We start from the raw sequence: 15,086 nt of genomic DNA, 5'->3' as shown, positions 1-15,086 counted from the left end.
CTCTCACAGCAAGTGCTCTTTCCCAATGAGCCATCTCTGCAGTCCCTCCTGCTCTTCAGCGGAGGATTTCAGCAGTTGAGGATGACCAGTAAGGGGAAAGGGCAGCTTTGGAAGGAAGACATATTTGTTTGCACCTGTGAATCATAGAATGTCCGTGATGCCTTAAGAAACGTCTAGACACATTGAAGCTTCTAAGAGGGGCTGACTGTGTGGTGCTTGTCAAACACGCTGAGGAAGAGTCTGTTCAAGGCCATGGTGAAGGCTGTGAGAACCACAGCAGCGGAGTTCTGCAGTGAGGGAAGAGATAGGACTGAACTCTGACTCCAGCAAGAAAAACAGAAATTTGGAACAGAAGGGAGGGTGAGGACTAAGTGGGTGGGGAATTACTAAGAATAAACATTAGATCAAAGAGAAGTCTTGCTAGACCCTTTCAGCAGAGTCCTTACTGAATGCAGGCCATGATGATAAGGTATCAATGGAGGTCAGAGACTACGCATGGGGATTTGCCCAGTATTACTCAGCTTCCCAGTACTATGATAAAATACCTAGCATAATTATTAAAGATAAAATGCTTGCTTTGATGGCTTTGGAGGTTCCAGTCAGAGAAATGGTGGTCTCAATCATGTTTTGAACCTCTGATGGAGTGATAAATGACAGTGGTGGGGGTGTGGCGCAGAGGGTACCTGCCTAACTCACAAGCTAGCTCATACAAGGAAGGAGAGCCCGTGGTCCCACAGTCTTCAGAGGTACATCACACCTTTTACAATTTCACCATAGTCAGTAATGCCACTCAGGGGACCAAGTATTTAAGACATGAACCTTTGGACTCAGTCACACAAACGTGTAACACTGACTTGCCTTAAAGGAGTCTTTCTGAAAGTGTACCCTTTGAGCCAGAATAGGAAGCCAAAAGCTGAGGCCAGCTTAACAGGGAATCGGAGGAGCTACCATAGAGTTTTGGTTAAAAGGGGATGTCTTTGACCTATAGAGATGGGCACCATAATATCATTAGTATGTAGGAGGCAGTAGAAAAAACTCATTGAAGACCACTCAAGGGAAATGGGGAAGAGAGGTCCAGGGCCGAGCACCAAGAAAGGGTAAGAGGTGAAGAAGAGGATGCACCCCCATAAATGAGGAGCTAGCTGGAAGTCTTGGTGTCCCACGGCAAGACTGCCATCGGGGCCGTGTTGAAGAGAGGGACAGAGAGGAAAGAGGACAAGACATGTTTTCTTACACTTGGCACAGAGATGTCTCTGTGGCCTGGCTTAGGTGGTATCCATAGAGCCGTAGTGGGTAAAGGTAGCTTGCAGGGGTCTCCCACTGGGAGGAGGGCAAGTAACGGACAATGAGTGTAAATAGAACAAGCTGCCCGCAGTTAAAAAGAGAAGCTAGGACCTTCTGGGTCACTGAAGGTTTCCATTTGCTCTCCACTCCACGATGAAAGAGACCTGTGACATTGTTTATATCTTGGAAGTGGTAGATAGCAGGGATGGGAGATGTGGGGAGTGGCTGAGTGGGAAGGGATCAGTGGAGAGAACAAAATCTCACAGTTGTCCGAGGCATACGCAGAAATTCTAAAAGACTTCTTCCTCTCAAGTGAAAGTAAGATGGGCGGGTGAAGCCAAGGGGCAGAAGCCAAACTGAGCGCACAGTAGGGAGAGAGAGAGCATAGACAGTGTCTAGCTTCCCAGCTCAGATTACACTTTCTGCTGTTGGGAGCCTGTTTTGGAAGGAGCTTAGGGAAGCTGCCTTGTAGCTGCGAAGCTAACAGCCCAGAGACGTAGCTTTACCTGGCAGGGGACTTTGAGTGTCTGCTGTAGGAGAAGACACTAGGTCACTGGCACCCAGAGGTGACCACCTCTAAGACTTTGACATGTGGAGATAGAAGAGATAGAAGACAGAAGAAAACACAGAGGAGATGGAGCCCCTAGAGAAGGAAAGGACGCGGAGAGAAAGAGTGAGGGAGGAGCCCAGGTTGGGAGGGCTGTGTGTTTTTTTTAAAACAGAATCTCCCTGTGCATCCCTAATTTGCCTGAAACACACTAAATAGACCAGGCTGGCCATAGCACTCCAAGATCTACCTGCCTCTGCCTTCTGAGTGTTGACATTAAAGGTGAGTGCCACCATGCCTGGCTTGGTAGGGGTTTTTTGTTTTGTTCTGTTTTTGTTTTGTTTGCTTGTTTTTTTTTTTAAGGAGCTCTGTGTATAACTTACAAATTTCAGCAAAGCTGCCAGATCAAAAAACGAAAGATGTGTTTTGGATTCGGCAGCGGGGAGGTTGTCAGTGACCTTGGCAAAGACTGTTTTCACTGGGCTGAGGGAGGAGGGGGCCAAACTAGAGTGACTTGGGGTACAGGCATTCCAACAGTCCAGCTGACAAGTAGAGGTTGCAGTGAAGAAAACAAGGCCTTGTGAACCGCACGGATTCCATTTCTCGGCGAGCTTCTGCCAAAGAACACTGGGGATGCCAAGTAAATAGTCTGTTTCAGCCTTGCCTGGCTTGACCTGGCGTGACAGAGCTTTGGAGAACTCCCCCCCCCCTTCCTCCCCAACCCTAATCTCAGGCAGAGGCTCACACGCTACTGTTCTCTCTTCTTCAGGCCGCATCCTGGACCTGAAGACGGGGACAGTGAAGAAGGAAGGACAGCAGTCGTCCATGCGCATGTGTATGGGCTCTCGGCGCTCCTTTATCTGTAGGATGAGGTTCGTTGGGTGGCAGAGGCCAAGGCCACAGGGGGAGGGGTTCACTTGACCTTGTGCTCTCAACTTCAGACAAGAAATATACCCCAGTTCTTGATCCGGCCTGAGAATGCTCCCATTCTTCCTCCCGTTCCACTTAGTAAGTCACCATTTCCCACCCATTCCCTTTTCACACCTTCGTGTGAGCTGTACTATCCCCCTTTTTCTTTCTTGTTCTTTACGTTTCTGCTTTGGTTTTTTTAATGTAGCCCTAACTGTCCTGGAACTTGCTGTGTAGATTTGAGGCTGGCCTCGAACTCACAAAGATCCTCTTGCCTCTGCCTCCTAGGTGCTGGGATTAAAAGTATGTACTACCACATCAGCACTTTTTTTGTCCCTTTTTGAGGAGGTCGTGCTGGGGATTGAACCCAGGACTTGTGGCTCCCAGGCAAGTGCTCTGCCACTGAGCCATTCTTTCAGCCCCTGGCTTTTGGGGACAAGATTTCTCAGTACAGCGCAGGCTGGCTTTGGACTCCTGACCCCTCCTCTTCCACCTCGTTAGTTTGTGCACTGCACTAACCCTACTCGTCGGTGCCTGTTGATTTTTTTTTCCCCTGACAGTCCTTCAAGGCCTTTCACATGCCTTGCCTCCCAGCGTCTGTATTCCTCACCGTGGTTTGTACTGAAACCACTGAGCCCGTGCTTAGTCTTTAGTTTCCTGTAACAACTCATGTTTTTAATTGGCCCCCAACTATTACTGATTAGATTTTTTGTTTGTTTGATCTTGTGTTGTGTTTTTTGAGGCAGGGTCTCGTGTGTTCCAGGCTGACATCAAACTTACATAGCTGCAGATGGCTTTGAAATTCTGATCTTCCTGCACCTGCTTCCTAAGGGCTGACATGACGACTGTGGGCCACCACACAGGGGTTATATGGTGCTGGGAGCTCAAATCTAGACCATCCTTTATGCTGAGCAAGCACTCTGTTGACTGAGCCACATTCCATGCCCTGTTGATTTGTGTTTAAAATGCAAATGGCTTGACTTTATAGTTCATTTATATCATCCTGAGGATAGACTGATTTATACCTCTTTGACTTTTTTTTTTTAAATGTAGCCCAGTCTACATAGTTTCCCAAGTCTTGGTCCTCCTGTCTCAGCCTCCTGGGGTTTGGGATTACAAGCATGAGCCACTTTGGCCCAGATGATTTATGGCTCTTTGCACCTCCCTGACTTTCAGTAGAATGTTTTGTACATAGTTACTGCTTAAATTCATGCAAGAGTGGATCCAGGACTCCTCAGCACCAGCAAAATCTGAAAGGGAAAATGGTAGAGATCAAGGAGGGACGGAAAAGAGTTTGTTTTGGTTCTTGGTAAAGAAAGAGAAAGGTCAAGTGGGATGACATTCAGGTGACAGTGGGGATTGACACATATAATATCCATGCAGATATGTATTATGGTGTACAGCCAGCCACACGTAGAGTATAAAGCAATGAGATGGGTCAGATATGAGACTGTGCTATGCCTGTCCTCGTGGAGAAGTACAGTGCCATTACAAAGATGGGAAAGATGGCTGGAAGCTTCCTTAGGGTAAAGGGGAGCGGTTGTCCTTTCTAGACTGAGGTGTCCGCCAGGTAACTAATGGAAACGATAAGGAGCCAGTTGGCTGTATAACTCTGGAACCCAGAGGAGAGGGTAGGGCTGAAGACAGACTCGGGCTGGACGTTCAGATGGCCACTGAACTGAAGGGACAGTCGCTGGCAGGCAGTGGAAAGAGGACATCAGAAGACAGCACTTGGAGCCCTGCTCCACCAATGGCAGAAAGCTGAGTTGAGCATCCAGGCAGGTGGGAGGGAGTCAGGGAGGGGTAAGGAAGACTCTGATATACCACCACTGAGTCCGAAATGCAAGACTTGAGGCTTCAAGCTGCTCCTCAGACTGAGAATCAGGAGAAACTATAGCTACGGGCAGGCGAGCATGGCAGACCCAGTCGCCTGCCCAGCCCTGGGCTGGCTTCAGACACCTCTTCTAACCGTGGGATTCTGCATCCATCTTAGTTTAGCAGCACTGACTGTACCATCAGCCTTGGCTCCTCTCCTTCAAGCTGTGTGATCCCACTGAGCTGCCGTCCCAGGCAGGCAGAGCCACTGCCTAGCATCACTTTTACTTTGTTGTCTGCTACCAGCAGTGACTTAGCACTTGCATATCTTGTGGGTACCATAAAGTTCTAAAGAGAAAATCCTTTAAAAGGAGTACTTATTTCCCCTGATTCAGAGTGATTCAGAGTCATCTTTTAAAGCAGTATATGTCTTAACAAAAATCTATTCATCATGGCTGGAGAGAGAGCTGTGTTACTAAAAAAAAAAAAAAAAAGAAAAGAAAAAAAGTCCAGCATGGTGGTGTGTGCACTTGTAATCCCTGTGATGGGGGAGTGGAGATAGGCATATTTCTGGGGCTTGCTGGCTACCGGGCAAACCCTAGATGAGAGACCATATCTCAAACACAAAGAAATGGAACTTGAGGAAGAACAGCTAAGGTTGTTCTCTGGCCTTCACACAGACATGTGTGTCTATGTGAAACACGCCTGTCTGTATACATGTATATACAAACAGAGAGAGAGAGAGAGAGAGAGAGAGAGAGAGAGAGAGAGAGAGAGAGAGAGAGAGAGAACTCTAATGGTGTATCATGAAGGGTGACCTACATCTTTACCCCAGACGGGTCCACAGAACGCTCTTTTACAAAGCACTCTGTGGTGAGAGAGCTGTTATTTCTCCTGCATCCGCTCCTTTCCAGGCTGAAGGCTGGACCTACCAAAGAGCCCTGATGAAACTCCTTCACCTGCCTCAGGTGACAAGATGGCCCCGGCATCACAATTCATAAATGGTCTCTTTGACTTATAATGGAATCTCACTGGCTGCCCGCTTTATGTTGTGGGTGAGCTGGACATAGGACTTGTGTCCACAGCATAAAGCCAGAAACAGCACATTACCAGCTAATGTAGTCAAGTCACAGCAGGGTCCTCCCATCATAGCCTGGGGGCAGTTAGTAAGCCCAAGTGATATAAATTCTTAATTACAGCCTCCCAGCTAATCCTGTGAATGAGTTGCTTGGAGGCATCAAGCACACCGTTTCTATTAGCAGCTTACAGTGCTACTGTCACCACCCATACGATTCCATCTCTCCAAGCCCAGGCATATCTCCAGGGAATGTAATTATAGTTGCCCATTGGAGTACGAGCCCCGTGCTACCTGGACTGGATTGAGAAGTGTGCAGCACCTTCTTCTGCTTGCAGCATGACATCATCAGCAAAGCAACACTATTTCCTCAGGACACAGTCTGCCAGGAAGGGGCAGAGGGCCCTGTTGGCATCCCTGAGTGGCAGTGTCACAGATCGATCCTGCTGTGAAAGCCACTTCAGTGCTGGCAGCTCTCCAAGGTCTCAGAGCATAATTGGACTCTTTTTTTTTTCCCCCGTGTTGCAAATGAGGACATCCAAGCTGGCACTTGTCATGTAGTTGGGAAATGGAAATGCACTTAGCAAATGGGCATGCCCAGTGGTGTCCAAGGCCTGGATTCTTGATGTCTGGGATGCTGAGAGAGTCCCTGAGAAGTAATCAGAGATGCCCTACCATTGTGGAGAGTGCTTCATCTTCTGGGATCCAGAGAAGCCCCCAAGCAGGCCCGATTCTGTCTGCTGGTGCCTGTCTCCACTCTCCCTTTTACCATCAGCAGCCTTCCAGCTGTGTAGTTGTTCCTAGAGCCAGCATGATGGGGGATGGGATGTCCACAGTGTGATGCTCTAGCCTGGGAAGATGCTACTGTTCATCAGCTGGCAACATCTGTTTTGAGTTGGTGTCTCTGCTCAGGCCTGAAGAGACACTGCTGCTGTCATCACCCTCCTCCTTTCCACAAAGCCACTGGTTCCTCTGAAATGATCCATGGGACCAAGGATGGCTAGGCTCCTCCTTTTTAGTCTTTCTTTCTGTAAGTCTCTAACACTAAGATGGACTGTGACATGTTTCTCGTGCATGTGAGAAATTGGCCAGATTCCAATGGCAGCTACAAGTCCAAATTCAGGCAAGCCTACTTCTGCACTTTGGAAGGATAATAGCCCTGGGACCTCCCTGAGTAAACAGAGCACACTTGAGAGCCATCTACTTGATAGCAGGGGTACCCTTTAGTGTGTGTGGGGGGGACTAGAAAGTGAGGGGAGGGGAGAAATTTTCACAAGTGCTGCTCCTACTGTATCACTTGGTGTTTGGCAGTAGCATGCGGTAGCAGGCCGGAGCAGCAATGGGAGGGCGTCTTTTAGTGTTGGGGCTCTCATGCAGGCCTTTGGTAAAAGGATTCTTAGCCCTGCAAGTGTTAAAGCCCTGGGCCAGTCTAAGGGATTGGAATTCCTCAGCTCTTGGCTACAGCTGGCATTGCAGTTCCCAGGCAATCTAAGTATCACATTCCTCAGCCTGTGGTAACAGCCAATGTTACAGTTCCCGGGCCTGAGGTGCTGAGACTCTTGACCCTAAAGACTTGACAAGTATATAATTCTTCCAACCACCAGACCTTTATGTGTATTACTAGCTCAGGCTGTAATAATAAAAAGTAATTAAGAAGAGACTACTCCAGAAAAGCCTTTCAATGGGCTTAGTGTAATAACAGGAGAGGCGGCACGGAAGATCATCTCCCAGCCGGCTCACCGAGGGAGCTGAAGAGTCTGCTTGCGTGGCCAAAGGGGTATTTGCATCAATTATAACAAACCTTGAAAGCAAATGCAGGCTAGTGTTTAGCCCAGTCACAAGCCTACCGCTCTTCTAGGCCACTAGAAGAAGCCTTCCCCTCCCGGCTTAGGTAGAAATGGTATTAGGATCATCTAGAGTTCACCAGGGCTTTTAACGGTTAATGATTCCAGTAAGAACTATTTTAAATTACTCTGGCTAGGGTAGTCTGACTGGCTATTTGATGAGTACTCATTTTACTCAAGACAGTCCAAGATGCAAGAAGTCCAATGGCTGTGGATGGAAAAGGTATGCATCTGCTCCATACCTCAACATCCTTGTTCATAGGAAAGTAAACATCAGAAGGAGTGCTTGCCAATTAAAGACCTCATCATTTCTGTTTGAGGATATGGCTCAGTCAGTCAAATACTTGCCTTATAAGCTAAGGCCTGAATTTGATCCCCAGAGTCCATATAAAAAATAAATAAATAACTGGGTGTGGTGGCGCACTTTAGTAATCCTAGCATTGGAGATGCAAACCCAGGAGTGTCTCTGGGGCTCAGCCACCAGCCAGCCTCACTTGGTAAGCTGTATGCCAGTGAGAGATGTTATCACAAAAGATGCCTCCACATGCACATGCATGCACATATACCTGCCAACACACACACACACACACACACACACACACACACACACACACACACATATGCACCTACCCACTCTTGAATACACACACAAAGAACTTACAGTAATTTTAACTCTTTGCCTAATGCCCCTGATCTGTTTCAGAAGCACCATGTGTTTCATATTTACTGCATCCTCACTGGTTCTAATACATATGTTGACTCTTAGGTGTGGAAATGCACCCTTGGACCACTTGCCCTTGAACAGAATAACCACCATGAGGAAAAGGTTCAGGTGGGCATTCCTTTCTATAATGTACTTGGGACTATGCTAGTAGATGCCTAATTGGCACCATACTGGGGAACAGTTCAGCTTGAAAAGGGGCTAAGAGTGGAGAGCCAGGAAGTCATGTGTCAGAGTGGCAGTGCCCAGGGTGAGAACTGGGAGTTGGGTGGAACTTATGTGTGACTTTCAGGCCGTATTGAAGGGTGGGAGTCAGGATGGTGGGAAATCAAGATTTGAATCCACTAATGAAACAAGGGAACAGGTAGCTTGGATACTAAGGGGGTCGTCAGCATCTTGCCTTGTTCCCATGTGATGAAGACAGCTTCATGTCTGTCCTTTCTCAGGAATGGCCTTGGCCCTGTGAAAGAAGGAGAAGCCCAGTATGCCGTGGTCCACTGCACAGGTTACATCAAGGCGTGGCCCCCAGCAGGTGAGCAGAGCTGCGGACGTATTTCCAAGAAAGCAGACGTCTTTCCCCCCAAGTATAAGACTGGGTTAAGAATACTCTTGAAGGAAAGGCAGGGAAGTATTTTCAGTTTTCTTTGTGGCTAGAATGTCATTTTTGTTACTAAAGAAAGCCCAGCTACCTAAAGTACATTTCCAAAGCACTGATTATTCAAGGGTGAGAGGAGCCTTCTCCTCATCAACCTCTAAAATGCTAGTGTGGAGGTTTAAAGTGATAGTTACAGCCATGTCCCCATAGATGCACACATAAAAATCACAGTAAGGTGACAGATAACAAGCACTGGCAAGCAAAGGGAGAACTGAAGCCATCATACCTTGCTTGTGGGAATGTAAAATGTCATAGCCACTTGGGAAAACAGTCTCAAAATGTTAAGAATGCAGTTACCGTATGACTTTACAGTTTGACTCCTAGATATCAACCCAAAAGAATCGAAGACCTAAGTGTACAAAGAAATTTGAATATAAATGTTTATATATAACGTACAAAGTTAAAAACAACCCAAATATGCACTAAGTGATGGATAGTTAAGTAGCCATGGACACTAAGTGATGGATAGATGAATAAAATGGCATGTATCCATACAGAGAATATTAAAGCACCAAAGTATTGCTCTGTGGCATAGTAATCACATACACACACAGAGAGAGAGAGAGAGAGAGAGAGAGAGAGAGAGAGAGAGACAGAGAGAGACAGAGAGAGAGAGACAGAGACAGAGAGAGAGAGAGAGAGAACACAAAGTCTCTGGTCATAATGATATTCAAGAATATATACCAATAGCCAGACTACTGCTTGGAAGAAATAAGAATAGTTTACAGTATGCTGGCCATTGGCAAGCAAAGGAAAATAAGGAACTGTAAGCTAACGTGGCTTGAACTTCTTATTGTGGCTTTGCCTCTGTGGGGCAGTGAGCTGTGGATTGTGCTCAGTATGGAATGGATTTTGTTTTCAAAGGGATTGTACAGGGCCCCTCCCTGGCCAATGCAGATGTCCACAGTGATCCTTCTCTCACTGACTGCCTGACGCTACGTGCCTTATAGCTAGAGTGATCGCACCTCTGCCCTGGCATGTTCATTTTTCCTTCATACTCACAGGCGGTCTGGAAGTAAAAGAATTTCTCAATACAGCTTAAGGTTTTCAAAAAGTGAAGTTTCCATGTCCACAAATACTGCTAGCATCTTACTACAGTTCTGAAATATTCTGTGTAATCAATCATAACAATAATGACTGTTAAGTGTTTACCATAATTAGAACAGTCACAGCAGTGCTGTGGAATTGCCAGAGTCTGAGAACCTGAATTCAAACTTCAGCAATCTAAACACTCCACATTGACTTTTTATGTATGTGTACCCATATATTCACTTATATACATAGATATGCATGGGCACAACCTCTCAATGTAATGTATATACATGCCCTTAAAAGGGTTTTTTCTATTTAAAACACTGTCTTGGTCCTTACTGGATTGCTATCACAGAATATTACAGACTGTCTAATTTACAATGAAAAGAAATCTTCTTATAGTTATAATAGTGGGTACTGCAGGGCTAAGGGGCTGCATTTGACAAGGGTCTTCTTGCTCTGTGTCAGACTGTAGCAAAGGATGTCATCTGCGGAGAGAACTGATACCTGGCAGCTGTGAGTTTAGGTCTCTCTCCTTTTACTGTATTGAATCTTGTTTTATTTTACTTTTCTTTTGAAATAGGGTCTCACTATTTATCCTGGCTGACTTGGAACTCACAATATAAACCAGGCTATTCTCAAACTCACAGAGATCCACCTGCTTCTGCCTCACATACATAGCCCCCCTCTCTCACTTTTATTTTATTTCTTTTATTTATTTTTTTCAAGACAGGGTTTTCTCTGTGTAACCTTGGCTTGTCCTGGAACTCTCTTTGTTAGACCAAGATGGCCTCGAACTCACAGAGACCTGCCAACCTCTGCCTCCCTAAGTGCTGGGATTACAGGTGTGTGCCACTGCTCCTGGCTTAGCCTCTGTCTTTTAAGAAGCCACTAACATCATCATTAGGTCACCATAGGATCTGATTTAACCCTCATTCCTTCCAAAAGGTCCCATCTCCAAATACCATCAACATATGAATTTGAGGTTTCAAGTTTTAACTCCTGAACTTTTGGCAACAATTTTATTTTATTTTATTTTTTGTTATTGTGTATGGCTGGCTTTGCCTACATGTGTGTCTGTACACCATGTATGTGCTGTGTCTGCATGTCAGATCCCCTGGCAGTAGAGTTGCAGATGGTGTGAACCACCATATTGGGAACCCAGTGCAGGTCCTTTGGGTGAGCAGCCAATGCTCTTAATCACTGAAGTATCTCTCGAGTCCCCTAAGAGACATCTTTAAACCAGAGGAAGCATAACTTACAAAACTACCACTTAAACTAGTTAATGATTCTTACCCTGCCAGGAAAATTTCTCTTCTGCTTCTGGACTCAATACTATGCCTTTCCGCCCATGTATTTGGGCTCCTGGCCCATGATCTCACAGGAGTAATGCCATGTGAATGGTAAAACCCACTAAGACCCCGTGGACAGGGAGAAAGAGGCTGTGACCCAAGATGCAGGTAGTGGTTGCATCCAAAAGATGAGTTCCCATGGAGCTGTGTGTTTCTCAAGGCTGTTGGTGTTAGCCTGTTTGGGGCAGAAGGATTTATTCTTCATCTTAAATACTTATCCTTTCAACTGCCCCATAAGGAATGGTTGAAGGAGCCAGGGTGTTTCACTTAGAGAAAATGAGACATGATTTCTGTCTTCAAGTATTTGAGGGGGTGTCATATGAAGGAAGGATTGGTCTCAGGATAGTTCCAGAAGGCACAACTTGGAGCAAAAGAGGAAAGTTAGAGAAGAGAAAAGTGAACCAAGGACATGAAAGGCATTTAAAATGCAAGATGTACGCATTAAGCTAGGGGGAAGGCAGTTTTCATGGCTAGTCAGAACTGCACATTGAAAGAATTTGGTATTATCCTCTCTTACATTCTAATGGACCGAAGAGAGAAAAAGCAAATGATACACAGTGTTAGAAAAGAAAAGGCACTTTTTACACCGCTGTTAGGATGTAAATTAGTACAAAGCTGGAGTGGAATAACTGAGCTGTATGTAACAAACATTTGACAATGTGTCACTTGTGTTACAGCACTCAGATTTGTGGAAATTTATTCTAACAAACTGACTAGCTGTGTCCATATATTATGTTCTTAAGCACTATTAACAATTATGAAAGCCCTAAATGAATCTAAATGCCACTGTAGACAAATGGCTAAAATTCTGTGGAACCTCTCTATACTAGCACATTGGACAGACACTAACAAGCATATTCGAGGATGTTTGAGAACAAAATAAAGTATAAGGAATTATTTTTAAGTGGCTGCAAGACATACACATTTTTGTTTTTTACATTATAAGTGAATAAAGCGTACATACATGTTAAAACTGGAATATTAATCACATTTCTGCCTTTAGATTGTTGGAGCTTTTTCCTTTTCTGTTCATATTTGCATTTTCCCGAAGTTTTACCTGATTCTAATAATAAGAGAAAATGATGTTTTGAAACATTATTCTGAGCTTTCAAAAGAAGTGGCCTAAATGATCAGATGGCATCGTTTACAGTGAACTTGGAAGTACGTCACCGTCTGCCTGTTTGGCCTTCTCTTTTACTAGGTGTTTCTGTGAAGACAGAGGTTCTAGAGAAGAAGGCCTTGTTCCTTTGTCATGACTCATACACTCCTACAGGGGACTCAGCTGCCCCTGCTGCCTTGTTCTGTGGCTGCCTATACTGTTTCTCAATTAATAGCTGCATTCTTAGCACAAATAACACTAGTTCTGGCTTACTGTTGGCATCCTAGAAGACCCGAGGGTATATGTTGTATCCATCTTCTCACATCCGTGTACCATTCATATTTAGCAAACATCGTATTTATGAAGACTGGATGGAGGGATGCATGGATGGATGGATGAGTGAGTGGGTGGATGGTAGAAAAAGAAAGGCTCTTGCTAAAAAGAAAAATGATGTGGATCTAGGAGCATGCATGTGTGAAGGCATTCCTTGCTACAGTTTCTAAGTTTATAGAAATCAGATTCGTGGAACTCTGGATGGTGAGGCAGTTCTGTGGCTTGGATGGGTGGCTGAAATGGAATCAGGACTCTCTCACCCATTGCTAAGGTCATGAGGTTGGGATGCTGGAACAGCTCACAGCTCACTGTAAGGGCTATCGGAAGACTTAGGAAGTTACCAGGCTGGCCCTGCTTGCTCACATGCACAAGGTCTGCAATCATAAACGATGACTAAGTTACAGAAATGAAGATATATGGCAGCTAACTAAAGCCACTATAAATATAAAAAGCCAACTCTGTCCCCCTGCCCCTGCCCCCTTAAAAAACTGCTTAGCAGCCAGGGTAGACTTCACTGTGCAAGCAGGAACCTTGTGGACTTATTCCTTGGCTGCACCTTATAACATATGCACTCAGGCCTGGGTGGGTTAACTGTGCACTCACAAATCTTTCTTCTTCCTGCCTGTCCATGGTACACAAGCCTCCAAGTAGATTCCCAAATAGTCCAGAAGCCCTTTCTGTAACACTGTAGCCTTCCCAGTTAGCCTGACAACACTTTGCACTGTAATGGTCCAGTGTTTGGAGTGGCGCTAATAGGCATTGAGTTCCCTTGTCCCATCACGCAGTTTTAGTTTGTCAGAAACTGCTCGTGACAGGGTGGATTTTATACATTGGGGGTGTATTCAGTGGCTTAAGGACCTTAATTTCCAGAAGTGTGACTTATTTCCGCCCACTGTCACCACCCAGCACCTTGCCTTTCACAGAGGGTTTATCTTTGAGCGGATGCTATTTCTAAGGTGGAAGCATGGCTTTCCACCTAACAGTCCGTGTAAAATGCCTGGTTGCCTGGCAAAATTTCTGCACAAGAAAGCCAAGGTGTGACCCTGAGTAGGTGTCCCCAGGTCTGCTGACTTACTCCTGGGACTATCCAGACCTGGAAAGAGCTTGTGTTGGCACTAGGCACTTTCCTCACTGGTGATGAGGGTGTCTTTTTTCTCACATTGTTGCTGACTTTCAGTAAGCCGTGGCCACAGCATGCCACAGGCTTGAGGTTATTTTGCAGTTCTGGCCCAAAGCCTCTGGGGTCAGGCCAGTGCTTGTACTTTACTCAACAGCTCCACTCTGCCATGAGCTCATCTCCAATAGCTCTGGGCTGCTGGCAGTTTGCTTGTTGAATCCTCTGTTTGTTTTTCTACCATGTGAAAGTCTCTAAAAATTGCTTGTTGGTATTGAGGCCACTAAGTCACTGGCCATGGCTGGACCCCTGTGCTCCTCATCCACTCTGCCCTGCCTATATGTGACATACTCAGGATCTCTCCAGACATCAAAGCCACAACACTAGTGTCTCAGATGGAGAATGACCGTCACAGCCTACTAGCTTTTCATTGTCAGGCAGGATGAGCTGGCTCTTCCTGTTACCTCTATAAATGTTTCCTGAGCTCCCACTACAGACCAAGTTTTTTTGTGATGTCCTGGGGGTCTTGAGGTGAGGCTGACACGGTGCCTGCTCACAGTCCTGTTGAGGGGACAAACTGACTTCCAAGTCAATGCAAAGCTGTAAGTCATAACCAAGGCACAAATTCAACTGATGGGATGTGCCAAGGCAAGCTTGTCTATCCTGCATGCCAGTCTGGCAAGCAGAGAAAGAGAATCACACTGAGATGAAGCATAGGGGTAAAGGAAAAAAGGACTTTGCTAGATAACAAATGTATTGCAAGCAAAGGAAATAATGTGAGCAGTGGAGATCTGGACAGTAGCACTTTCCAGTGGAAAGACTGTCGAGAGCTAGGCTCAGTGAAAAGCCATTGACCTGCTTTATGTACTTAATTTTCATGAGCACCCTGATGTGGTGCAGACACTATTATTTCCTGCTTTCTAAACACCGAAAGACAGCATCATGAAGCAGCTAGGCCAGCACACATGGCTAGTCAAGAAATAAAGTTGGCCTGTGCAGCCAGTCTTCTTGGTGCATTCGCTGTTGTGCACCATGAGGGAAAGGACTACTATGCCTGGGGGTGTGGGTGAAGCACACAGGGCAGCATCAGATCTTGGGGCTTGTCTGAGTGTTTCTGTTGCTGTGAAGAGACACCATGACCCCAGCAAGTCTTATAATAGAAAATATTTCATTGGGGCTTGCTTACAGTGTAGAGGCTGAGACAGTTATCATCATGGCAGGGAGCATGGCGGTATGCAGGCAGACATGGTGCTGAAGGCGCTGAGAGGTTCTGTATCTTGATCGGCAGGCAGCAGGAAGAGACAGT

At 45.8% G+C, this 15,086-nt stretch overlaps 1 protein-coding gene across 12 annotated transcripts in view; it reads left to right on the top strand.

Annotated features, from left to right (window-relative positions):
- ARNT2 (aryl hydrocarbon receptor nuclear translocator 2) overlaps window positions 1-15,086 on the top strand; it is a 157,526-nt gene that overhangs the window by 92,369 nt on the left and 50,071 nt on the right. For all 12 annotated transcript variants that reach the window (XR_014777477.1, XM_084773370.1, XM_084773369.1 and 9 more), the window contains 3 exons: window positions 2,601-2,703; window positions 8,241-8,306; window positions 8,642-8,727. Coding sequence is in view for 11 of the 12 variants with exons in the window: in XM_084773370.1 (XP_084629496.1) it covers window positions 2,601-2,703; window positions 8,241-8,306; window positions 8,642-8,727 (255 nt within the window). In the remaining variant the exon portion in view is untranslated. The remainder of the gene's footprint in view (window positions 1-2,600; window positions 2,704-8,240; window positions 8,307-8,641; window positions 8,728-15,086) is intronic.

This window comes from Acomys minous (genome assembly GCF_964271855.1).
Source record: "Acomys minous genome assembly, chromosome: 2".
Lineage (NCBI taxonomy): Eukaryota > Metazoa > Chordata > Mammalia > Rodentia > Muridae > Acomys > Acomys minous.
Note: the sequence above shows the minus strand (reverse complement) of the source record. Positions and strands in the feature narration are given on the sequence as shown.